Below are 25452 nucleotides of genomic sequence, written 5' to 3'. Positions count from 1 at the left end.
TGTCCACATGTAAAACACACCTGCTCTCCCCAGCCCTGGTTTGGAATGGCCCTGCTCGCTCTTGAATGAAAGCAGAGTGTCTAGGGAGTGCAAGGTGCCGTTCTCCGGCTCTGGGAAGCCACGGAGCAGGACCCCAGGTCTTAGGTGTGTTTGGGAAGCAGCTAAGAAAAGCAGAATGGGGTTTAGAGGTGCCCTGTGATGGGGGTCACCCAGGAAAGTCTGGGGCCCCTGCACTGGGGCCCTCCCAGCCTGCTTCCCACAAAGGCAGCGGGACAAGGGGCTTGGAGGCAGGGCCCCCACCACGCCCAGCCTCCCTCAGCCTTGAGGACTCGTGTTCAGATGGAGCCCCGGCCTCTCCACTCTCTGACGCAGTACATCACGGGGAAGTGAGCAAAGAGTATTGTGAAATGTTTGTTATGAAACAGGTTCCCGGGAGGATTGGGAGAGGCCAACTGTTCCCGCAGACGGCACTCAATGGAGAGGGGGCCCTCTCTGTCCAGGAAGAAGCATCACGGAAACGTCTTGTCCTCCCGCCTGCCCCAGCCTCCTGGGGGAGGTCTCTCAGCCAGCATTTGGTGACTGTGGTCCCCCTGGCTGCAGCTCCCCAAGGTAGAGGGGACAGGGGACAGTTATAACAGGTGGTCCTTTCATGAAGATGGAAACAGTCACGAGTGAAGAAGGGATGGGTGAACTGTGGCACGAGAGCACGAGAGCACGCGTGCACACACACACACACACACACACACACACGTCGCTGCAGAACAATGATGAAACTATGAGACCCCCATGGCGTCACGGGCCTGAGGACATCGGTCCAGGAGGAAGTCAGCCAATCACAAGAGGGAAACTGCTACATGAGACCACTGTTATAAAAGAAAAAACCCACAAGAGATTTCCATACTACACCAGAAACAGGCTTGAATGGTGCCCAGGGTGGGAGGGGAGGGCTCAGGGGAAGCAGGAAGGCAGAGGGGAGACAGGTGTGAACTTGGGTGAAGGGGAAGGTAACAGCCTGCAAGAGGGAGGGAGGGAGGAAAAAGCAGGGAGCGAGGCAAGCATCTGGTAGGGCAGATCAGTTGCTGAAACTGATAATACAGAAACGACATCTGATCCCTACATACATGAAAGTCAAGAGAGATAACCCATCAGAAAAAGTAACAGGAGTAATGGGTCTCTGAGAGTACGGGAAGAGGGGGAGGCTGCTGGGGAGCTGATAGCATTGCTGACTATATAATCCCACTCGATGTGATTGAAAGATCGAACAACAGAATTGTATGTGAATCAATATACTGGATTGTGTAAGGTATGGTAAAAAAAAAAAAAAGGAATAAGGGCCCCTGGAGGATAGGGTGGGGAAGGGAGGAGATAAAGGAGGGCTGATATCAAGGAGCTCAAGAAGAAACAAAATGTTTTGAAACTGATTGTGGTAGCAACTGTACAACACTGCTTGATGTGATAGAACTATGGAATGTTATGATATGTGTAATAGCTCCCAATAAAATTATTTTTTAAAATAAATAAAGTACAGGAGAAAAATGACAATCTGAAATGTAAATCCATCTAAATGACAATAACATATTTTAAAAAGCCAATCAAGAAGACGGCCCTTTCAGGTGTCATGTGCACCAACGCCGGAGTGTAAGCGAAAGCACGTGAGTGAACTGGACACAAGGAGGCGGGTTTCACTCCGATCTGACCCTGTGAGCCTCGGGAGGGATGGGAGGGCCTGGATAACACGATGGGGTGTGCTGGGTTGCTAGCTACGGTTGGTGGGTCAAACCCACCAGCCACTTCGAGAGCGAAAGATGGGGCCATGTGCTCCTGTAATGATACACAGCCTCAGGAACCCCAGGGGCAGTTCTTCTCTGCCCTGTAGGGTCTCCATGAGTTGGGCTGGTTTGGGAGGATGGACAGTGAGATTATGGGGGGTGGGCAGGATCTGCACAAAGGAGAAACAACAGCTGCAAATCAGGAGTCATTCTTTGCCTGGGCTCACCACTCCCTAAGGCCTAGAGACCGCGTGCAGATGCATAAGCAGCTTTGTCACACGCACAAACACCCAGCTACACCCACCACGGTCACCAAGGCCACTCTGACTGATCGCGGCCCTGTACAGTGTCTCTGAGGCTGTGGGTCTTGACAGAAGCAGACGTTCTCCCATGGACCGGCTGGTGGGTTGGAAGCCCTGAGCTTCCCATGAGAAGCCAAGTGTTTAGCCATGGCACCTGCAGAGATCCTCACATAATGTACAGAAGCAAACCCCATCCCGACTCACACAAGAACCTCACTGCCGTGTCGATGCACAGCCACCCCACAGGACAGGGGAGAGCTGCCCCTGTGGGTTTCTGGGACTATAGCTCTTGATGGGAGTAGAAAGCCTAGTCTTCCTCCTCAGAGTGGCTGGTGGTTTCAAACCAATGGCCTTGAAGTTAGCAGCCCAACACATAACCCACTCCACCACCAAGGCTCCTATCCCCAACTCAAAGTGACCCTGTTATCTAAGAGAGCAGAACTTCCCCACGGGTATCTGCCACTGTAAACACTTACGGACGGAAGCAGACAGCCTCCTCTTTCTCCCATGCAGCGGCGGGTGGATTTGCACCACTGACCACTCTCTTCCCTGCTGCACTGAATCATCCAGTTCTCTCTCGACCTCCATCGCCCCGCCACCCCCGCCACCCCCACCCAAGATGGGAGTGCGGAACACACAGCTCCCATGGCCCCCTGCTCTTTCCGAGTCCTCGGGCCTCTCTGGAAGCCTCCCCCATGGGTCTACTCACAGATTAATCACCTTCTGGAAAACAGGAGAGTCACTCGGAGGACTAAGGTGTCCCTGACCCAAGTCATGGTGTTTTCAGTTCCTCAGAAATCCCATGTCAGGTGGCTCTGAGACAAACCTCAGGCCCAGGACAGGGTGGTGCTAGCCCTCTCTGAGGGTTACTCTTAAATCCAGCAAGCTGGCTTTCTTGTGAGAAATCTGAGCCCGGGGCGGGGAGCTCACTGGGAACAGTTAACTTAGGACTGCTGGCTAGCCAACGCGAGACGAGAGTGGTCTCCCTGCCCATCTCTGGACTGGACACCAAGACTCAGAGACCTCGGTGGGGCAGAGCAGGTCAGATTAGGGCTAGGAAGCTAGGCAGAACAAAACACACAGGATGAGAGCTTTCCTACAAATAGAAGGGTGGCTTTGAGGCAGAGTGGACTAACGCAGCAGTGGTTTGGTTTGGGGTTATGAGGTTAAAGAGGCAGGATTAGAAGTGGTTGTGTTAATGAGGCCAAATACAATCTACAGGCTTGGGCTGTATCTTGAGTCCATCACTTTTGAGGTATTAAAGGGGTTAAATAAGCAAGCAAAGATGAGAGGAATCTACTATCACCAAGAAAGAAGAGATAGGCGTGGAACTTACCCTTTGGACCCAGGGTCCCTGTGCTGAGAACCTCCTAGACCTGGGGGAAGGCTGATTGCTAGGCACATGGAGATCTTCAGGGGATACAGAGACAAGATGCTCCCTCCAGAGCAGAGAAAGAAAACCTTCCCCTAGAACCAGTGCCCTGATTTCAGACTCCTGCCTAAACGGTGAGAGGATGAGTTTCTGTTTGTGGAAGGTACCCCTCCTGGGATTTCTGTCCTAGCAGCACTAGATCACGGACACAGTGATGGTTTGATGTTTGCCTTCTGCACCTGCTCATAATCCCTCTTTTTAAAGTCACTTGGAATTCTAGCTGCCTGCATTCCCCCCACCTTCCCCGGGGCTCACGGGTGCACTTGAAATATTCAGGTACAGCGCCATCTGCGAGGACGACCCACTCCCACCTGCCGTTGTCCAGAAGAGCAGATGCTGCTGCACGTGAGACATGTGAGACATAAGCCCAGAGTTGCCGCTTGCTCACCTTCGGGACCACACTGAGTGGGGTCGCTGATGCAGGAGTTCTTGTAGCTTCCATAGTAGAGGAATGCGACACCCTTCTGCTCCCGGAGGTAAATGCCTTTGTTGACCTTCCCTTCCACAAGGTCTGCGTGAGAGAAAGCACAGCGCTGCCATCCCTGCTCCTCGCCAGAGTGAGCATGCCAGGTCTCTCTCTCTCTCTCTCTCTCTCTCTCTCTCTCTCTCTCTCTCTCTCTCTCTCTCTCTCTCTCTCTCTCTCACACACACACACACACACACACACACACACACACACACCCCTACAGGAGGCCACAACTCAAACACAGCCACTACTCTTGAGTTGCCTCTGACTCACAGAGACCTGATGGGTTTCTACGCTGGTATAATACAGTAACAATACTGGGGGCTATTTCAATAATAAGCTACATGGGCCACGTTTTTACACAAATAACACAAGTGCTGTATGTTTTAGCACTTTTGGTATGTGTGCTGTGCCATATATATATGTATATGTATATACACATATATATACACACATACATATTTTACAGCAACATGTTAAAAAATTTAGTGCGGCATGCTTGTGAAAATAGCAGGAAGGACATAGCTAGCAAGGAAGTAGAACCCCCCAAAGTGTAACATCTGTGTAATTTGCCTACAAATCTGGTACCAGTATAACAGTGACAGCGTTCACCACTTGCTGGGTAGCGAGAGGAGTGTGGGTATTTTCTCTGGCTTGTCCTGAACTTGAATCCAACGGTCGATAAGGTTGACTGGTTGGGTTTTCCCCATGGCCATCCTCATTTCCCAAGTACAGCATTTAGGTACAAGTTTGAACACCAGACTCCCACTGCACGCTCTCCCACTGAGGTCTAATGCAAGGCCCAACAGTCCTGGACACAGGAACCAAGGGTTTTAAAAGAACCCATTTTCAGATCTCAAGAGGGCAGCCCTGAGTCAGGTTTTGCACTAGCCAGAGGAGGTTGAGGCTACAGAAGCCGTTGTCCCCGTTGAAAGGTTCCCAGGACACTCATAACTAACTGTGGGAGTGGGGGAGATGGCTTAAGCTAAGGTCATCGTCTCCTAGTGCTTTCCCACTGTGGGGGAATGAGGGCAACACCTGCTGCCCTGGTAGCTGTGGACCCCACTGAGGACAGACAGACAGAAGGCCTCCTAGGGGACCCCCAGTGCCCACGGGGGAAGCTACAATGCTGTCCCCTCCTTTTCCCTCCTCCATCTCATTTAGCTCATCTCTCACCAGGGCCCCAGGCTCAGGATGGTTAGCCAGCAGTGGGTACTTGCACCCCAGACCACACTGGGTTTGCCCCAGCAGCAGGGATTCTGGGATCCCAGGTCTCTGCCAGAAAAAGCAGTCAGGTTGTGTTGGGGAAAGGCCCAAGTACGAGACCTTCTGGACTTCTCTGCCAGCCACATAGCGAGCCCTGTGGGTTTGGGGGCAAACAGAGCACAGGGGCTTCGTGGGAAGGTAGTGAGATAGAAGCCCAGGGGAAAGTCTTGAGGCGGGTGTTTTGTGAAACAGCTTCATGTGATTTGGAAAGAAAAAAAGGAATACAGATTACAGAAGAAATGCTGATTTGAATGTTTGTAAAAGGCCTTTAAAAAAAGTATTTTAAAACCAGCTCTCATTCTCCACTAAATGGAGGTGACTCTCCTCCCCTGGAGACTTTGGGGTGGGGTGGGGGGGGCTTCCAAACATGGGAAAAGGCCATTATCTTTCCTGTCCATTTTCTACAGACCTTCAAAGGTCCCCCCCACAGCCCCATGCAATCCATCCAAAAGCCCAAGCAACTTCTATTTGTAGGAAAGCTCTCATCCTGTGTTTAGTTCTGTGAGCGCTGGCTCAGGGGGTCCCAAGGCTGGGAGCGAGGAAGGCAGCCTGTGGTGGATGGCGGTCTGTAGGCTGAACCCCTGGTGACATCTTCATTCCCCGGTGGGCGGTCAGTCTGCCCCGGACTATCTTGCTGGCCAAGACAGATCGAGTTCACCCAGAACCAGACTAGGCTTGCCCCAGGTGGGCCTGAGCCCAGCCCAAGTGCATTGTGCCAGGTGCTCACCAAGGGTCGCGGTGGCGTTAGAGTAGGTGGAGTTATGGTGGGGGAGGAACACAGTGAGGTTGTGGGCGCGGGAGGCTGACGAGACAAGAGAAAAACACACAGCACGTGAGTGAGACACAAACACAGATGGCACCGGCCGTTCTCTCAACCCAACTCGCTCCGGGTGCCTCCATCTCACCGGAGGGCCGTCCAGCCGTCCGGGACTGCTTCTTCCCCCTGTCCCTCTCCTGCCCTGCCCTTCCCAACCCTCCCCGGGACGTCCCAGCCGAGGCCAGTGGCCGAGACCAGGCGACGCCGGGCCGGCAATCGGCCAGTGTCCCTGAACGCTCAGGTGAGAGATGTGACATGGAAGTCAACAAGAAATGGGCGGCTGCGGTGTCACAGACGGATGGGACAGCGACACAGGCAAGAACACCACGCGGGGTCACGACAAACGAGCGAGACAGCGGGGCTGTGGGGACAAAGAGCAAAGCTGCACGTCGTGGTCCCGTGGCCCCGCAGCCAAGCGCGCCGAAGCACTCGGGTCTCGTTGTTCACGGACACCTGTAGTCACGTCAACTACGCCACGTCGCACCGGAAGCGAGCCGGGCCCCGGGCCGGAAGTGACGGAGCCCTCATCATCCGGGTGCTTCTGCCCACACATCCCTCTTGCTCAGAGCCGGCCTGGGAGCCCGCCCGTGGCGCTCGTGGATTTGAATCATGATGGCGCCTCGCGAGAAGAATGTCCCAACGTGAAGATTTCAGAAATACCCAAAGCTGCGGTTTCCATCGACAACTGTGGTGGGCACCCCAGGGACCCTCGGAGGGAACGCGTGCGCTCCGCAAGGATCGGCTGGTTCTCACAGGAGATCCCTTCTGAGGCGTTGTTTATTTGGCCGACGATTTTGTTTTGTTTTGCGAAGGACGCCTTTGAAGATCAAGGCTCCCGCGGAAGGAAAATGAGACTCTTAATGAGGGCGAGCTTTCCCTGCCATGAGCACCCGTGGCCGTGCCAATGTGCCTGGAGACGCTGGTTCTCAGGGCGCCCGGGGCACGCGACCCCCCAGTTCCTAGGGCAACACGGAGCGAGGTTGTCCGTGACCTCTGGCAGCAGCAGGACAACCCAGTGCGCCTGCGTGGAAGGTGCGGTCACCAGCCATGGACCATGGCCCTGTTAGAGGCAACTGAAGCGTGGACTGGGAGGGTGATATCATGATATGGACCCCCGAGACAATGCCCTCAAAACATTTAAACCAAAAATACCCCCCAGAGGTGTGGTACATGAGGAAGTGGCAGTGATGTCTTGAACTATAATGTCTGCCAGCCCATCACAAAGATATCTTAAGTGTTCCAATAAGATTAAGATAACCATTATTAGGGGAAGCCTCCCCCCACCCCCCACCGAGTGTACATCCATCCCCATGCACTGCCTCAAATCTGCTCCTCTGATGCCCCCCACCCCCCACTTCCTGTGGGCCAACCGGGGACCATGGCCACAGCACTTTACCCATCGCGTCTACCTCTGGTTGTGTCCTGAAGCTCGTGGATTCCGTCCACATGTTCCAGGGGCCAGTAATGGGACGCAGAAGCCAGGACTTCAAACCCTTAGAGGAAACGGACAATACGTCAGCCACCTTTGGGAAGGGCGAAAGCAGATGTGTGCGTAATATGAACTGGAGGACCAGGACCGTGGCACAGAATGCAAGAGATGTCGGACCAAGTATATTCAGGGCTGTGAGTCGGGGGACAGGCCTGGAAGTGTGCCCTTCTGTTGTGCTTTGGGTATGTGGTCTGGGGCCAGGCCCTGGAGAAGGGCATCATGCTTGGTAAAGAGGAGGGGCAGCGAAAAAGAGGAAGACCCTCAAGGAGATGAAGTGATACAGGTGGCTACCATAATGGGTTCAAACAAATCATGCTGTGAGGGGCGCAGGACCAGGGCAGCATTGGCTGGGCTGGGGTGGGGTAGCTGAGGCAGAACTGCCACCAGGCACCTCACAACCTGAAAGTGTCCACAGACCCCCAGCTGCTGGGAAGGCACTCGGTACAATTAAGTCCACACTCCTGGTTAAAACAACAACAACAACTTAAAAATGAGAAGAAGTCTATCAACATTTCCCTAAAAGGATAAAGTGTGACAGCTAGGCCTAGATACCTCTAAACTTGAGAGAACAAAGGTGCCTAATGAGGCAACACTGGATGAGGCTCGTTAGTGTCAAGAGAAAGACTTAGAAACGCCATGATCCACAATTATTCAATGTTGTTGAAGAGGTAATATTGAGGTGATCAGACAAGAGAATGAGATGAGGTAAAAAGTAAGTTAAAAGGAGAGATAATATGATCATTATTTTTAAGTGGTTTACGCCTTGATTCCCAAGCTGAGAAACTAAGAAGAAAGGAATTCTGGAAGGAAGCCTATACAAATCCAAAACAGAAATGGCAGCACTCCTACACTCAGACAATAGAGCTGAAAAATAATAGATTTCTAATCGCAGCCAAGAGAGCGAGAATGCCTAAGAACAAAGAGAATAATAAGATCCGTGGAGGGGAGCAATACAATAGGTTTGCTCAGCTGTAAGGGGCTGGGCACACAAATAGGTCAAGTCCCCACCTTGGGCGGGTGTGGGGCCAAGAAGGTGATGGTGTGGTCCAAAATGAGGACCCTTGAAGCTTTAGAGTTGAAAGGAGGTGGGGTGGAGGTATGTGTAAAATACAGATTGGGGGGAGAGAGGGAGGACATATGGGAGGAAGCAAAGAAAGAAAGACAATGAGAACAAAGAGAGAAACAAAAGTAGAGCAGAGAAAGACACACAGAGAAAGACCAAGTAAAAAAGCAGAGAGACGTTCACAGAGAGAGACAGCGGAAGATGGAGAGTGATACAAGGACAGCAAGATAGAGAGACCCAGACACACAGAGATGTGTGGAAAGATATTCAGGACACGGGTCATACTTTGTGAGGTAAGAAAATTGAAGGGCTGGGGGTTGGGCATGAGAAGATGGCTTTGCTTTTCATTCATCTTCTGGTTCTGTTTGAATACTTGATTACATCTTGTTTGAATACTTGATTACATCTATCTCTTCCAAAGCTGTCTCAGGGCTGCTCTGAAAACCAGCAGGACCTGGGCCTCCATCCAGAGTCTCAGGCAGAGCGGGGGCCTCTCGTCTCCTTCTAAATCTGACACTTGTGCCCAGGCCTGCCTGTGTCCTTCAGAGGGTGCTGCACGGAGGACAGGGCTAGCCCTGTTGCCTGAGTAGGCAGGTAACAGTCATGGCTCATGCGCAGGTGTGAGTGTGTTGTACACAACCCTCCTGGTACCATGTGCAGCGGCAGGAAGGGCTCCCCTGCTGAAAGACCAGATGGTGGCTCTGGGAGGTAAAGCTCAAGATTCCCTTCCCTCTATTCCCACCAGGCTGGCCTCGGAAATCTGGGCTGCTCGTTTGGAAAAGGAGGGAAGGTGACTCAGTTCATCTGGGGAAGTCTGCAAAGGAGACAACAGCTGTGATGCAAACAGCAGATGTTGTCCGCTCTGAGCCCGCGTCCCCACGAAGCAAGCCCAGTGGATGGGCAGGGGCGCGTGGCTTCACCCCATCCCAGGGCCCCGCTGGGTTCTCATTGGAAGGCACTTCCCCAAACCAGCCTGTGCCCACCAGGGTCAGGAAGAGGGGCTGGCAGGCCGATCCCAGCTCACAGCAACCTGGCAGGAGTAGAGTAGAGCTGCCCAGAGGGCTCTGAGGCCATCACTTCTAAGAAAACAAGCTGTCCCATGTTTCTCCCAACAAGCAGCTGGTGGGTCTGAACCACCGACCTTTTGGGGAGCAGCCCAATGCTTAACCTGCTGTACCACTGGTACTCCTCTTGGGGCCAATTCCTGTCTCAGACCTGTGGAACATGTCCACAGGGCTGTCCTGGAATCTGGTGACTGACTGGGTGGGAAATGAGCTTGGATTGCAGGACCCGCAGGGCCGGATGGGGCACCCAGACTCCTGAGCAAGCCAGGAGCAAACAGACAGTGTCCCTCCGTCCCACCCCATTGTCATTGTGTGCCGCTGTGGGGCTGGAGTGGGCCTCTGAGGTTAGAGGCAAATGCCAGCAGGGTTGTCCTCGGTGGACAGGCGTCAGCGGAGTTTCCAGACACAGACAGACTAAGAAAGGCCTAGTGCTTCCTTTAGGGAATGCTGTCCCAGCCCTTGGGCTCTGGGCACTCCCTCTGGAGGGGGCAGTGGCTGCGGGAGGACAAAGAGCCAGGGTTAGGGAGGCCCTCAGTGCGATGGGCTAGCTGTGAGACATGGGAAAACACCTGCTCCAACTAAAAAAGTCTGGTGCCGCAGAGGTTAAAGCACTCAGCTGCCAACCATAAGACCAATGGTTCAAAGCCACCGACCACTCTGAGGGAGAAAGATGAGGTGGTCTGCTTCCATAAAAGTTGGAAATCCTGGGGGGTAGCTCTACTCTGTCTTACTGGGTCCCCATGGGCTGGAATCAACTTCATGGCAGTGGGTTTAGAGTCACTAGGCAGCTGCTTCCCAGCCCTAAACAAGTATTCATCAAGTAATAGGAAGGTTGTCCTCTGCGACCAGGCCTCAGCCTCATCTTTCTCCCCCAGAGCAGCCAGTGGGATGGAAGTGCCGACCTTGCAGTGAGCAGCCCAGTGCTTATCAACCTACCGCTCCGCTCCATCCAGGCTCTGTTTTACACTGCACATATCTGATCATGCAGTGAGCAGCCCAGTGCTTATCAACCCACCGCTCCATCCAGGCTCCTTTTTACACTGCACATATCTGATCATCAGGAATCTGGACTTCTGCATTTGAAATCTCCTTGAGTCCCCCCGCTCAGCATCAGAAATAACAATGCCTCGTAAAGCCGATTATGACAGGTGTTAGGCTAAAATGTAAAACCTTATCGTTTGATTTTCCTTTTCGCCCATTTTAAAATGGCTTCAGTTTTTAGTATTATCTTTCTTATTTGATTGAGGTTTTTCTGTTGCGTCTTGTCAATGGTGTTGGCTTTTTTTGTTCCTTGTTTATGAATGAGTCTCTGCATATGAAATCCAGGACAGGTGAATCCAGAGAGACAGTAACTGGATTAATAATTACTTAGGGGCATGGCAGCAGGGGGCAAGAGGGAAATGGGAGCTAACAACAATGAGTATGAGAAATAAAAAATGTTCTGAAATTGAGTCTTCTGAATCTGAACCTTATGAATCATAAATTAAATTTATGATATGTGAATTACATGCCAATAGAACTATTAAAAATATAATGATGCCAAAAGCTCAGAGAAGGAATAAATCTACACAAGGCACAACCTCGTGCACCCAAGACCAGAAAAACTAGATAACCACTAACCACCACTGGCTTCTCTGACCAGGGCCACAGTAGGTGGTCCCAGATAGAATGGGGGGGGGGAAATGGGGAGCCGAACTCCAGTTCTTATTAAACCCAGAACACAGCCTGTCCCCTGAGATCCCCTTAAGTGAAATAGCAGACAACATAGAAAATAAAAGGGATGCCCTTCCCCATAAGACCAGTAGTCTACTTTAAAATATATATGAGACCGAAAGGTAAAAGATTACTCAAAAGCAAAAAATTTACCACCACTGAGTTGATTCTGACTCATATGACCCTATAGGACAGAGTAAAACTGCCCCTGTGGGTTCCCAAGGCTATACATCTTATGGCAGCAGAAAGCCTCATCTAGAAGCAGCTGGTGGGTTCAAACTCCTGGCCTTGTGGTTACAGACCAACACTTAACCCACTACGCCAAACATGAGGAGCTGAGAGAATCCAGGAGTGAGAAATCTCAGGATCATGGGGAAAAACAGCCACCAATGAAGCCAGACATCTGTCAGAGGCTGAGGCCAGAGGCACCAGAGACTACAGCACGGAGACCCTGGGACAGAGCAAAGGAGCCAAACCAAGACCAGAGGCCAAGGCAAGGAGACACTGAGACGGAGCAGAAGAACAAAGCCAAGATTATGAGACTGTGAGGCAGAGCAACAGGCAGGTTGCCTGGTCCACTGACACAGAGGCCAAGGGGACCTTGTGGCTGAGGACCAGAGAGACATGGCTACTAGCTGAAGAGAGGTGCTGCTGTGGACCAACTGCCTCGTTACTGGTTACTGGCCCTGCCTTGTCACCAGCCACCTCGCCCAAGCCAAGGGAACGAGAGCACGGAGCCGGCACAGCCAGACACGAGTGTGGACGCGCTATGCAAAGTTCAGTCAGTGTCTCTGAGCAAGCTGTGCAGAAACTGTCAGATGGGAACCCAACATGCCACGCAAATAGCCACCAAAGTCTCAACGCCACACGTTAAAAACCATCTTTGATTCCACAGGTAGACTGAACAGATGGAGGAACACAAGCAGTGCCCCAAAACTCGGTATGGGCTTAACCCCCACATGATAAGCTGAACTTCAATTAATGAACAAGTTCAAAACACTGCAGGAACCACCAAAATGTGGCACAGGGACATATGGAAAACTGTGCCAACAGACGTGTCTAATGCAGGGCTGGCTGCCACAAACTTTCCATGTGTAAATGGCGCAACATCTACCAAGTGCAGTAAGGCAAGGTGCAGTAAAACAAGGTCTGCCTGTTCAGCACTGGCGAAAAACACTGACTCTACCGTGGACTTCCAGGAGAATAAGCAAATCTGTCTTGGAAGAAGTACCGCCAGAATGATCCTCAGAAGGATGGTGAGCCTTGTCTCAAGTACTTTGGGCAGGTCATTAGGAGGGACCAGACCCTAGAGAAGGACACCATGCTTGGTAAAGTAGAGGGGCAGTGAAAAAGAGGAAGGACTTCCAAGAGATGGAGTGACGCAGTGGCTGCCACCAAGGGCTCAAGCATGACAATGACTGAGAATGGCGCAGGACCAGGAAGTGTCCCCTTCTGTTGTCTATGTAGTCACCGTGCATCAGAACTGATCCAACACCCAACAATAACAACAATGTGGCCAGATCATTCTGTGGGACACAGACGACCCACGTGGCCCATTTTTTCAGATGCACACCATTATGCTTTCCCCACTGGGTGGCAGCATGCACGACAATTGGGACAAAAGGTTCCCAAGAAACCTGAGAGGCTAGAAATATCCAAAAACTCACTGCCATGAAATCGATTCCAACTCATAGTGACCCCGTAGCAGAACAGCCCTGCCCCCGGGGTTTCCAAGGCTGTGAATCTGTACCGAAGGAGAAAGCCTCATCTTTTCTCTCTTGGAGTGGCTGGTGGTTCAAACTACTGATCGTGTGATAAGCAGCCGAAGGCGTAACCCAGTGCACCACCAGAGTTTGGAAAAATGTAGGTGGTTGATATATGTCCCATAGGTCACAAAACAGTGGAAACTGAAGATGAAGACCCAAGTTTTCCCCTGCCCAGTGATTATGGCTCTATAAATACACAACACAAGGTAAGTATAGGGAGTCACTTCTGTGTGGCCTCCCACGTGTCTAAATCGGGCAGGGTGAGCTTTCCGCCCCACCCCTCCCCCTCTCACCGGGAGGACTTGGCTCTGGTGTCCCAGTGACCTAGGATCAGCAGCCTTCAGGACATGGCAGGTCCCTGTGTATTGATTTGTCTTGTTTAAGTTCTCTTTTTCTCTTTCGAACTCATAGCAACCCCGCAGAATAGGGCAGAACTGTTCACTGTAACTCTTTATGGGAATAGAAAGTCCCCCTTCCTCCCGTGGAGCTGCTACTGGTTTCCAACTGCGGACCTTGCAGCTAGCAGCCCCGCTTGTAACCTCTGCACCACAAGGGCTCTTTCAGATAGGGATTCTCTGCCCCTGAAAACCAAATGTCAGAGAGTCAGCCCCGACTCACGGTGGCCCCTTGTGCCTCAGAGAATGGGGTGTTCAAGGGCTGATCCTTGGAAGTAGATCACCAGGCCTTTTCCCGCAGGCACCAGTGGGCAGGCCTCCTGCTTAGTGGCTGAGCGCATGAACTGCTCTCTGTAGATGGCCATGACTCACAGTGACCCTGTAGGACTGAGTAGAGCTGTGCCAGGGAGTTCCTAGACAGATTTTCATAAAAGTAGATAGGCTCATCTTTCTCCCAAGGAGCAGTTGGTGGGTTTGAACTGCCCACCCTTTGTTTAGCAACCAAGCGTTTACACAATGCAATACCGGGCACATATTCATCCTGTTAAAAGCCCAAACCAGACTCACTACCATGGGAGTCAATGCTGACTCATAGTGAACCCCTGTGAGTTTCCAAGACTGTAACACAGGAGTAGAAAGCCCATTCTTTCTCCTGAGGAGCTGCTGGTGGTTTTCAATGGCCAACCATGCAGATTGCAGCCCAACACATAACCACTACGCTACCAGGGCTCCTTTGTCCTGTTAGGACCCTGGAAAACAGAAACTTGGTGTGGTCATAAGGCACACAGACCAGCCTTCAGAAGACCAGGACTCTGGCCTTGTTTGGGGGAACCCCTCTCAAGACTGAGCGCCTGGGAAGCACAAGCCGTGGATGAACTAGGCTGCTAACCAAAAGGCTGGTGGTTTGAGTCCATCCATCAGCCCCTTGGAATAAAAGCCTGACAATCAACTTCCAGAAACTCAGCCCCTGGGACGCGTTCCCCTGTGACCCCAAGGAGCCTCTGGGGACTTGGGGACACTTTGCGGTGGCTTCACCAAGGAGGGAAATGCTGCGTCCTCAGTAAATGCTCTTCTAGAGGAGGAGAGAGGAGGAAGGAAGAGATGGCTGCAGAAGCCAGTTGGGATGCAGGAGGAAAAGGAGAGCCAGAGGTGAGGAAGACCTGGGGCAACAAGAAAGACCTTAGCCAGCGAGAACCAGTCACCCAATTCAGGCACATGGAAGGCCACAAGGAGCCCAAGCCGACGGCCCGAGCCTCCTCCTGCACCCTGTGCGGCTGTGAACAGCACAGCCCTTCTCAGGGGACCTAGTTGTTGGAGGGGCATTTTCCACCCTGAATCTGAACACGGGGGGCAGGGAGGGGAGGGGGCGCATAGGGGGACACAGGTGCTTGAAGGCCTAATAGCTTCTGGACCTCAAGGCTGGGGACGGCAGCCAAGTGGCCCTGTTAGGGCCGGTCCTTCCCCCTCGGGCACACTGGCCCAGGGCGGCCTCATTTGCCTAGAGGCGGTGCTTGCTCTGCCAGGTTGCAGGATGCCCCTGCTCCCTGCACCCTGTCTTTCTGCCCCTCTGGAAAGCCAGCCAGTGCTGAGGGCAGCACAGGGGCTCCCACAGGGCTCAGCCACACCCTTGGGAAGGCTCAGCGGGCATCTGGCCCTTGGTAGGTTCTCCGGGTGAGTAGGGGACAGAGTCAGGGCACTTACACCTTTCTAACGACTTAAAGTTCTCCTTGAGATTGAGGGAAGAATGAGTAAACTGAGGCAGCGTGGTGCGGTTGGCGGTGAGAAGCCAAAACCCCATTCTGACTACACTCTGTGCCCCGCAGCGGGGTTGTAGAGGTGGTCCCTGGAGGTTGGTCAGGCTGTGAGCCTCGGCCGGGGCCTGCGTCCCCAGGAGATGCGTCACAGTGGTACCAAAGGCCTGTCCTCAAGTTCCCCCGGGTCCTGTCACTCAGCTCACCCACAGAGCACCCCCTCTTCCCAGCCAGACCCCAGTGCTCCCCCACCTGCCGCCGAGCCTCCCTTAGAGAAGGTGCCACCTCCTGTACCCTGTGGAACACAGCAGTGTCAGGCCGTGGCGTGGGAGCCAGGGCCCTGTCTCACTTCATCCTCACGGGTCTCCCAAGGAGAGCCTAAATCCATGGGCAGCGAGGCCGTGATGACGAGAGTGAGCCTAGGTGCTGGGTGGGGAGGGACGGGGCTCTGCCCGGCTGTGGTATCTGAAGACCTACATCTCCCCCCTCCCCTTAGGGGCCCTGGGTGTCGGAGGAGAGCTAGGCCCTGGGTCTGCAGTGGCCAGGGTCTCGGAAGTACACCTCCCGCCCTTCCACCCTCAGCCTCTGTGGGTGGAGCTCCAACCTTCTGTCCACAGCGAGTGTGTGAACCCCTCTCATCCCGACGATCCTAAGACGGGCCTGCTGGGAGGAGAACGACAGCCACCCAGACCCCTGGGCCCCACCCCCAGGAGGAGCAGGGAGAAGCTTACCCGGGTGGTCTTGGGACCCAGCAACAGCTCGGTGTACCTGCACACAGAGGATCACACTGTGAGACTCAGGTGGGGGCCTCGAGAGGACTCCCTGCCCCCTCAGCCCCCATTGGGACTCACCTGAGAAGTGCAGAAAAGCAGCAGCAGCCAGGTGTAGGTGGGCCAGGTGTGGCTGGTGTGGGGTGGCAGCGGCCGCCGCATGGTCTCAGGACGTTAGGACAGCTGCATGAGAGTCCTGGGTGGCCACGCAGCCCAGCTAATGCTGCTGCCTGGGACAAGGGAACATTCCCACGGGTCTGCTTCTCTCTCGTCTGTGGGCACCACTGTCTTGGCCAGCTCTGGGCGCCTCCCTCGGGTCTCAGAGCAGAGGCTCTGTGGTGGTCAGCGAGAACGTTGTGGAGGCTGGGTCAGTGGGCATGTAGGGGACAAGCCCAGCCGTTGAAAACACATCCAAACCTTCGTCCCTGGGGCTGGTGGTGACTGGGCCCCGGCTTTGCTTCCCGTGTGCACAGCAGGACCGCAGGACAGAGGCTTCGGTGCTGGCCTGCCTGCGCCTCCGCCCAGTGTGGTGGGAGCGGCCGCTGATGTCAGACTGCCTCAAACTTTGCTCAAGGGCTCTCTCCTCCCTGACACCAGACACCCAGCACTGGCCCGCGAGCAGAGGGGCCGAGGTGCTCTTCCCAGACACCCGCCCTCCAGTCGGCAAGGCATTAATCAACGCGGAGTGTAAAACAGACTGTGAACTCTTGTTGGTCCAGAAGGGGACGAGAGGCGGGAGTTGGGGGGGGGACTAACCACACCCGCCACCAGGGCCTGCCCGCCCTGCAGGCTGGATTTTTCCCTTTAACCCTTTCAGGATGAAGTGAGTGTTGCGTTTCCCAGAGCGTCTGCAAGCAGACTAGGAAGAAAGGCCTGGATAGCTATGTCTGAAGATCAGCCAGTGACGGCCCTCTGGCTCCCCACAGAGCATCCATCATCCTTTGTGTGAGAGGCTAGTGGGCTCCTCACAGGGCATCAATGGTCCTGGCTGTGAGGAGGGGCTGGCGAGGACGAGGGAGACCCTAGGTGCCGTGGATTGGCACGAAGGCCATGCAAAAGAATTGGAGCATGCGGCGACCGAGAGGATGGCGTGCATGGGGCAAGGATGTCGGCAAGTGCCGGGACAGTGTGGGGCAGGCAGGTTCTGTCTCTGGTCCCCCGGGTCCCTGAACCTGAGTGGTATCTCTCTGTCATCTGCCTGGTGTGAATCTCCCACACCCCCAGGCCAGAAGCGTCTGTCATGCGATGCCGAGCCAGAATGTCACCATCTGTGCCTCTGCCCACCCAAGGCCTAAAGAACTGGCCCATCAAATCCAGGTACATGAGCAAATCACCCTGGTGATGGTCACCACCCTCACCAGTCCAGCAGTTGTGTCAGCAGACTTGGGCACAGTGGTTACACGCTGGGCTACTAACCCGAAGGTGGGTAGTTTGGACCCACCTGTGGTTCCACGGGAGAAAGATGACGATGATGATGGCAGGCAAGACAGCTGTGAGGCACATCCACTTTGCCACGAGGGGCCACCATGCCTGGGGTGAACAGCACCCAGTAACCCCACCCCCACCCCCAGCTTAGACACTAGTCCCTCTGTGCTTCAAATCCCTCCGCCATAAGGGGGAGGGGAGGTTACGACCCACCTGGATTGTGAGAGGGGAGATGGCGCATGTAAGACCCTGGGGGCTCACTGGCGGCCCTTGAATGGGCTCTGGTGCATCGGGACCTTCTTTTCAATCACCTCATGGCACGTGAGAGTTGGGCAATGAGTCAAGGCCAGAGAAGAATCGATACCTTTGAATGATGGTGCTGCAGAAGACGACTGAAGTACCGTGGACTGCCAAAAGGACAAACAGATCTGTCTTGGAGGGAGTACAGCCAGCATGCTCCTTCGAGGCAAGGCTGGCCAGACTTCGTCTCATGTACTTTGGTCATGTAGTCAGGAGAGACCAGTCCCTGCAATAAGACACCATGCTTGATAATGTAGAGGGGCAGTGGAAAAGAGGAAGGCCCTCAGCAAGATGGAGCGACACTGTGGCTGCAACAATCAAACCTAAGGGCAACTGTGAGGCTGGCACAGGACGGGGAGGTGGTCATTCTGCTGTACTTAGGGCCACAATGGGCCAGGCTGATTGGATGGCACCTCACAACAACAACAAGAACCCTCTAGGGTGGGGCAGACCTGCCCCCGTAGGCTTCTGCAGACAGCCTCATCTCTCTCCCATGAACTTCTGGTGGGGTTCAACTGCCGACCTTGTGGTGGGCAGCTCAGCACGCGAGCCACGATGCCACCAGGCTCTACGACTCGGTGCAGGGCCCAGGAGATATTTCGCACATAATAAATGTAACCTTTTTTTTTAACAAAGAAAGAAATATCACTCAATAAATGTTAGCTGGGATCACGATTATAAAGTCAAAAATAGACTCAGTAAATGTTAACTGGTATTCCTCCCACAGTTATGCTGACTTTAAATGGGAAGAATGAGTCCTGAACCTGACAGCCTTCCTTAAGGGGTAAGAGGACCACCCCAGCTCAGAGGGAGGCGGGAAGCATGATGTTAATGGGGATGGTGATGCTTTAGAACTTGGGCTATAGCCTACGCCACCGCAGCAGGCTAGGCCTCACACCTACCCCACCCCCACCCCCACCCGGAGACCTGTGAACCCCAGGTACAGGTGCTGGCTGCACAAGTGACCTTTCTCCTGTCCCCTGGGCAGAAGCCGCCTGGGAAATCCAGTTTACAACCCTTATCTCTGCATGTCATCCATTTTCCAGCCTTCTCCCCTGCCCGGCTGCCAGCCCGCCCGCCCTTCTATGAAACCAGGAGATACAGACGGGAGGCCAAGGCAGGCTTCTCTCTACTGCCACCGGCTCAGAATTCACCGCCTTGAGTGGATGCTGATTGACAGCAGCCCTCTAGTGCAGAGTAGAATTGCCCTGTGGCTTCCAAGACTGGAACTCCTTGTGGGAGGAGAAATACTTGTCTTTCTCCTGAGGAGCGGCTGCTGGTTCCAAACTGCTGGCTTTGTGGTTAGGAGTCAACTCGTAGCCCATTATGTCGCCAGGGCTCCACGGACTCCAGGCCTGAGCAAATCCTGAGATGCTGGCCCGAGGAGGAGGGGCAGCTGGTTGGGCTTGGCAGTTGTGTGATGACATGGTCACGCTCCATCTTGTGATCTGATAACATTGTCCTCCATGTTGTGATGTGCCTGCTTCTCAGCCGTGGCATGGTCCCGCGTGGGAGTGAGGTGTCCATCGTGACAATGAGGCAGGCTCAGGGTGCCACGTATCTGGAGGGTGTGACTCAGTCACCGCACTTCACACCTGTGCACCACCTTGCTCAGGTGAGGGGAGTTCCCTTGAAGGCACGGTCTGCAAATGCAGAGCTGCAGACTCCTCTCCCTGTGCTGGGTCTGCTGTCTGACTCCAGTTAAAGCCAGCAGCCTGTCATCTGACATGGCTGGCCAGCTTCTACAGCCACATGAGCTGGTGTCCTGCTGTCTGACCTGCCAAGTAGGGTTCCTCAATCCCTGAACCCAGGAGAGTTGGGAGGCCTCCAGACGGTTTCCTGACCCATGGGTTTGCCAGCCCCCACAACCACGTAAGCCACTTCCATGACCGTCTGTGAGTTCTATGAGATGGGAGGCTGAGTACCGAGGGGAGGAGGAGGAGGAGCTGGTGGCAGAGATGATAGAGTAGTACAGTGACTTGGAAAAGTGGGATACTTGGAACATTTTTAACCTTCACCTGATAGGAATTGGCTTTGTGCTGATCCTTCTAAAATGAATTATTCATGCATTCAACCTACTGAGGATTGAAAACATTCAGGGGGGAAAAAAGCAATTAAGTGGTCAGAGCAATCCCTCAAAAGGCTAAGAAGGAGCAGAAATGCCATTTACATAGCATTTACATTGTATTCGGTGTTATAAATAATGGTGAGATGATTTAAAGGAATGGGGGGGGGGCGTAGGCAAGTAAACACTAGGGCATGCTACATAAGGGACTTGAACACCCTTGGTTTGGGAATGGGGGTTACCCTGGAATCATCCCCACCCACACCAGGCAGCAAGGGACCACTGTAATAAAAGTCCGCACAAAATCAGGTGACAAGTCTCCTCTTCAGGGGTCTGCAAGTTCCCAGAAACCAACGGCCCTTGAGTGGACTCTGTCTGTACGCGTCTTAGAACTGGCTGGTTTCTCAGAGGGGGATCTCCAGGCCTTTCTTCCTTGTTCATCTTAGCCTGGAAGTTCTGCTGAAACCTGTTCAGCCTCCACCAACAGAGAGTGGGTGGCTTAATGCTGGGGCCTGGACTGGGAATCGAACTCCAAACTCCTGCATGGAAGGTGAGAAATCTGCTGCTGATCCTGCGCTCCCATGTGCTTAACTGAGGGGGTGTGAGGACAGTGGGTTCTTCACGGCTGATTCCAGCCCCACTTCAACTGCACCTCCCCCCAGGCACACGTCCTTCAAAGGATCGTGCTATTTGTGTGTCTGCGCTGCCATATTGGTTCCCAGCTACGTGGGCACCCACCCACCTCGCGGTCTGTTGTCCTGTGGTGGCTTGTATGTTGCTGTGAGGCTGGAAGCTAATGGAGACTACTGGAAGCACCACGGACTGCCAGCAGAACAAACAGATCTGTCCCGGAAGAAGTAGTGCAGCCAGAGTGCTCCTTCGAGGCAGGGTGGTGAAACTTCGTCCCACGTACTTTGGACGTGTTGTCAGGAGAGAACAGTCCCTGGAGGAGGACGTCATGCTTGGAACAATAGAGGGGCGGCACAAAAGGGGAAGGCCCTCAACAAGATGGATTGACTTGGTGTCTGTAACAGTGGGCTCAAGCACAGGAACAATGGTGGGGATGCGGCGCAGAACCAGGCGGCGTTTCGTTCGGCTCTACCAGAGGGCCACTCTGAGTTGGAGCAGACTCGGTGACACCTAACACAACAACAAGCGTGAGCACAGCAGAGCAGCGATTCCTGGGCAGCGTATTAACAGGCACACACAACAAGACAAGGACCATGTCCTCACGAAAAAGCCCCCTGAAAGTGTGGGGACTCAATGACCAACCTCACTCCAGGGACTTAACCAAAAGGATGAAGACGCTGGTCCACACAAAAACCTACATGCCCCTCTTGACATGGAACCCCTTTATCACCCTTCAGGTCGACCACTGGATTCACCCATCCCACCCAACCGTCACCCCCACCCCCTCCGTGGCTGTTTTCAGCTAACAGGCCTCTAAGGGGAACCATGACACGAGGGAGACACACACATCTTAGAATCACCAACCATTTGAGATTGAAAGGGCAGCGTTTACAGAAGGGCAAAGTTCAGAGGGTTAGGAAGGAAGGATGGGCGGGAACAGAACTCGGAGGAAGTGGCGTGGGTGAGGGCTTGCTGGAGGAATTGCGATCGATGAGATGAAACAAAATGTGAGTGAATGGTTGAATAAAAAAGACCAGGCCGACTAGTCCGACAGAGACTTGACAGAATCCTGAGCCGACAGCCCATAGACATTCTTCACTCCTGGGGCTGAACTAGACCTTGTGGCTCAACTTTCAGTCAAATAATTATAATAACACTGCCACTGAGTCAATTCTGACTCACAGTGACGCATAAGACAGAGTAGATCTGCCCAAGAGGGGTCCCACCAAGACCATATATGGAAGCAGGCTGCCACATCTTTCTCCCACAAGGCGTCTAGTGGGATTGAATTGCCAACCTTGTGTCTAGCATCCTAATGCTTAACCCACAGGCCACCAGGACTCCATAGCTAAACAAAAGCCAGGTCTATAGGTGGACAGTGACACCAGGGTGGCACTCCCTCCCTAGAAGAAGCAACCATCTGGGATCAAAGGGCAGTGCTGGCGTTGAGAGAAGGCAGGAAGGATTGGGGAAGAAAGAGGCATGCAAACCAGCTCTGGGGGGCAGTGGTTGGAGGGGTGTGACATGGTGGCGATGGGGACAGATGCCACAAGACTGACCAAGTGTGAGTGAGTTGCTGATGAAGAACCGATTTGCTCTGCACACTTTGACTCAAATCACCATCACGGGTTCAGAAGAAAAGGAGAATGGAAGGAACTAAGGCCTTGGTGGCATCATGGAATGGCTTGTCTGTGTCTCCATGCATTCAGGCTACCACAGGTTGGTTTGTAGTACTCATGCTGAAAAGTCATCTTTGTCCAGCACAGTATGACTAAGGAGGACTCGTTTTGAAGCCCACTGACCCACTGGTCCTTTCCACCTCCTGCTCAAGGCATTGAGTGTGCTGGTATGAGGGGCTGAGTCACCATCGTCTGTCTGTCATCTGTACCACCACTCTCACACGGGCATCACGCATGGCACCCAGCGGGCATCACAGTGTCCCTTTTGGATGGGAGAGGGTGAGTGGATGAGGAGGATCAATGATCGGGAGAGAGACGCCTGGTGATCCTGCACCCACTAGAAAGATATTTGAACCGGTGGTGGTTGTAGATTTACCCAGGTGTGGAAGACATAAAACCACAGGCTCAAGAGTCTGAGCAAAGCCCACACAGAAGCATTTCATGCCCAGACACAAGACAACCAAACTGCTCCCAGCCCAAACTCGCTGCATTGTGCTCTCTCACCACTGTGCTTCCCGAACATTGCTTTTTCAGAAAAAGAAAGGCTTGAGGTAGGCCTGCATCCAGCACGTCTAATGGCACTGTGTTCCCGCAGCGTGTGCTCGTTGTGTCTGTGTGTCCTGTTTCAGTCATTCTCACAATATTTCAAACTTTTCCAGCGCACTGCCACACACTTTATAACTGCAGTGCAGTGTAAACTTAACTGTTATATGCACTGAGACACCAAAAATTGTGAATTGTTTTGTTGTGATATTTGCTTTATTGTGAAGTTTGGGTAGGAAATTTGTTGCAGACATGAAGGCATGTCAAGCAACTCCACAATATCTCTACAGCATGCCGTGTTGAAAACAATGTGATAAAATGATATAACATTCAAAAAGTTCCAATACACCAAAATAAGCCCAAAAGGGGAAACTGAGGAACAACTGGAAAAAAAAAGAGGAGAAAACAGATGGTGCAAATAGTAAACAAACTTTTAAATGGTGGATCTAATCCAAACGTACCCATAATTAAATGAAATACAAATGGATTAAATACACTTACTAAAAAAACAGAGATTGACAGATTAGATTTGATAAAAATGATTCATGTATAAGATTACCTAAAAAACTAACTTGAGATGACATCTCCAGTTAAAAGGTTTTAACCAAGAGAATAGTGGAAGATTTACCATGAATACACTTGTCATAAGAAAGCTAGACTGGCTATCTTAATGTCAGGCAAGGTGGAATTCCAAACAAAGCAAATTAGCAAAGATAAAGGGAGAGAATGCATGTATCCATGAGTCAACCCACCAACAAGACATAGCAATAAAAAGTGTACACACCTAACTACAGAGCTTTAAATACATGCAGCAAAAACCTGCTAGCACTGAAATGGGAAGTAGACAAGTCTACAAATACAAGTGGAGATCAACATGGCTCTCTCAGTAATAGAGAGAATCAAGAGATAGAAGATTAGCAAGGGTATCACAGACATGAGCAGCGTGACAAGACCATCTGGATCTAATTGTCCTTTATGGAACACTCTACCCAACACCAACAGAATGTATATTCTTCCCATTCACTGAGATGTGCCCTAAGCTGGGCTGTGAAACAATTCTAACGAATGTCAAATAATTGAAATAAAACAAACTTGGCTCTCCGGGCATAATAAAATTAGATTACAAAACAGTAACAGGAAAAATCATTTGGGAAAATAATTTCCAGTGGCTGGGGAATTAAGCAACACACCCCTAATAAATTGAGGGGTAAAAGAATAGAAAATATTTGAACTATGTGAACATGTAACTTAATCAAAGTTGGTGTGCTACAGCTAAAGCAGTGCTTAGAGGGAAATGTATAGCACTGAATACTTACATTTGGAACAAAGAAAGGCCTCAAATCAATGTTTCAGTCTCTAGGTTCAGAATCTAGGAGGAAGAGCAAAATAAACTCAAATCAAGCAGAAGGAAGCAAATAAGCTTTGCAAAGTAATTACATGTTGCCAGAGATATCTGGGTGGGAAATTTGATTTAGAAATGAAGACATGTCCACAGCTTCTCTGCTCAGAAACCTCGGTGACACATAATTACTCACCCAAAATGGAATGATTCCTAGGGTGACCCACCCCATTATGGCCCTAAACAACTTCCCAATATTATTACCTTCTCCCCTTTCCTGTTTTCCCAGTCAAAGGAAATTTCAGGCATCATCCCTCATTTTACTATGCTTCCCAGATACTGTGCTTAAAAAAAAGAGTTTTGAGGCCACCCTGCATCCAGCAAGTCTTTCACCGCCATCTGCCCTTCCACATGTGCTCACTCCCTGTCTCTGTGTCTGATTTGGGTCATTCTCACGATGCCTGACTTCTTCATGATGTACACTGAATAGACTACTCAGTAGAGTGTCACCATCACTTCTGTATGCTCCGAGGGACCAAACAATCCACGCACCTCTCTTTACAGCAACTCGCTTTATGGCGCTGGTGTGGAGCCAAAGTCCATGCTACCTCATCCATACAATTCCATGGGTAATTTCCTTGTCCATCTTCATAGTCTGTCCCAATCCTCCCCAGCCACGGACTAAAGACCTGCATCCTCAATCCTACATATAGGGCACAGAATATTGAAGACGTTGTGTCAAATGTCTTATTGCTTTTGCTAACCGTCCCAACAAACCTAAGAGGTGGATACTAACCACTTCTACATTTTGTAAGGGAGAAAACGAGGCACAGAACCCTTCAGGAACTTCCCAAAGATCACACTCATAGCACAAAGGGGGTCGGGTCATCAAACCCCGAAAGACCTGACTCCCGACCACTCCTCAGCTCTGCCTCCTCCGCTATGCTTTCAGAAGATCCTCTCTACACTGGTCTAGGGACACCTATTAAACTTAGCCTTGAATTTCAAGTCCTTATGCCCACTGGGAGGTTGTTAGTCCCTGAGGACAAGGGCTGGGCCATGCTGGACTTCTGTGATCCCGGTTCCGGCTTCATCGCTATCTGTGGGATGATGAGAAGAGGAAGGACACCGATGAAGCCACTGGGGGTTCAAACTCTTACCCAACAGTCAGGATAATCCCCTGGACACCCCATAATTCTAGACACCTTGAGTCTTGAGGAGGTGTCCTGGTGGCACAGGGGGTTGCAAGTTGGGCTGCTAACTGCGAGGTCGGCGGTTTGAAGCCACGTGAGAAAACCTGTGGCTGGGGACTTCAGTAAGGATGGCGGCCTCACTGGAGATCCCCTTGCAGAGGGGTCTCGGGGAGGAGATGAGCCAGTCAGGGTGCGATGTAACAATGATGAGAAAT

At 52.3% G+C, this 25452-nt stretch overlaps 1 protein-coding gene across 1 annotated transcript in view; it reads right to left on the bottom strand.

Moving 5' to 3' along the window:
- ADGRD1 (adhesion G protein-coupled receptor D1) overlaps nucleotides 1-16229 on the bottom strand; it is an 85080-nt gene extending 68851 nt beyond the window's left edge. The window contains exons 1-5 of the mRNA XM_004709748.2: nucleotides 16145-16229; nucleotides 16025-16061; nucleotides 7462-7545; nucleotides 5963-6037; nucleotides 3892-4014 (exon numbers count right to left, since the gene is read on the bottom strand). Coding sequence (XP_004709805.1) covers nucleotides 3892-4014; nucleotides 5963-6037; nucleotides 7462-7545; nucleotides 16025-16061; nucleotides 16145-16225 — 400 coding nt within the window. The 5' untranslated portion in view covers nucleotides 16226-16229. The remainder of the gene's footprint in view (nucleotides 1-3891; nucleotides 4015-5962; nucleotides 6038-7461; nucleotides 7546-16024; nucleotides 16062-16144) is intronic.
- Nucleotides 16230-25452: the final 9223 nt, after the last annotated feature.

The sequence above is a fragment of the Echinops telfairi genome, unplaced genomic scaffold (assembly GCF_000313985.2).
Source record: "Echinops telfairi isolate 266 unplaced genomic scaffold, ASM31398v2 ScPeMD7_7412;HRSCAF=8450, whole genome shotgun sequence".
Lineage (NCBI taxonomy): Eukaryota > Metazoa > Chordata > Mammalia > Afrosoricida > Tenrecidae > Echinops > Echinops telfairi.
The sequence above is the reverse complement of the archived record's forward strand: the minus strand, read 5'-3'. Positions and strand labels throughout refer to the sequence as shown.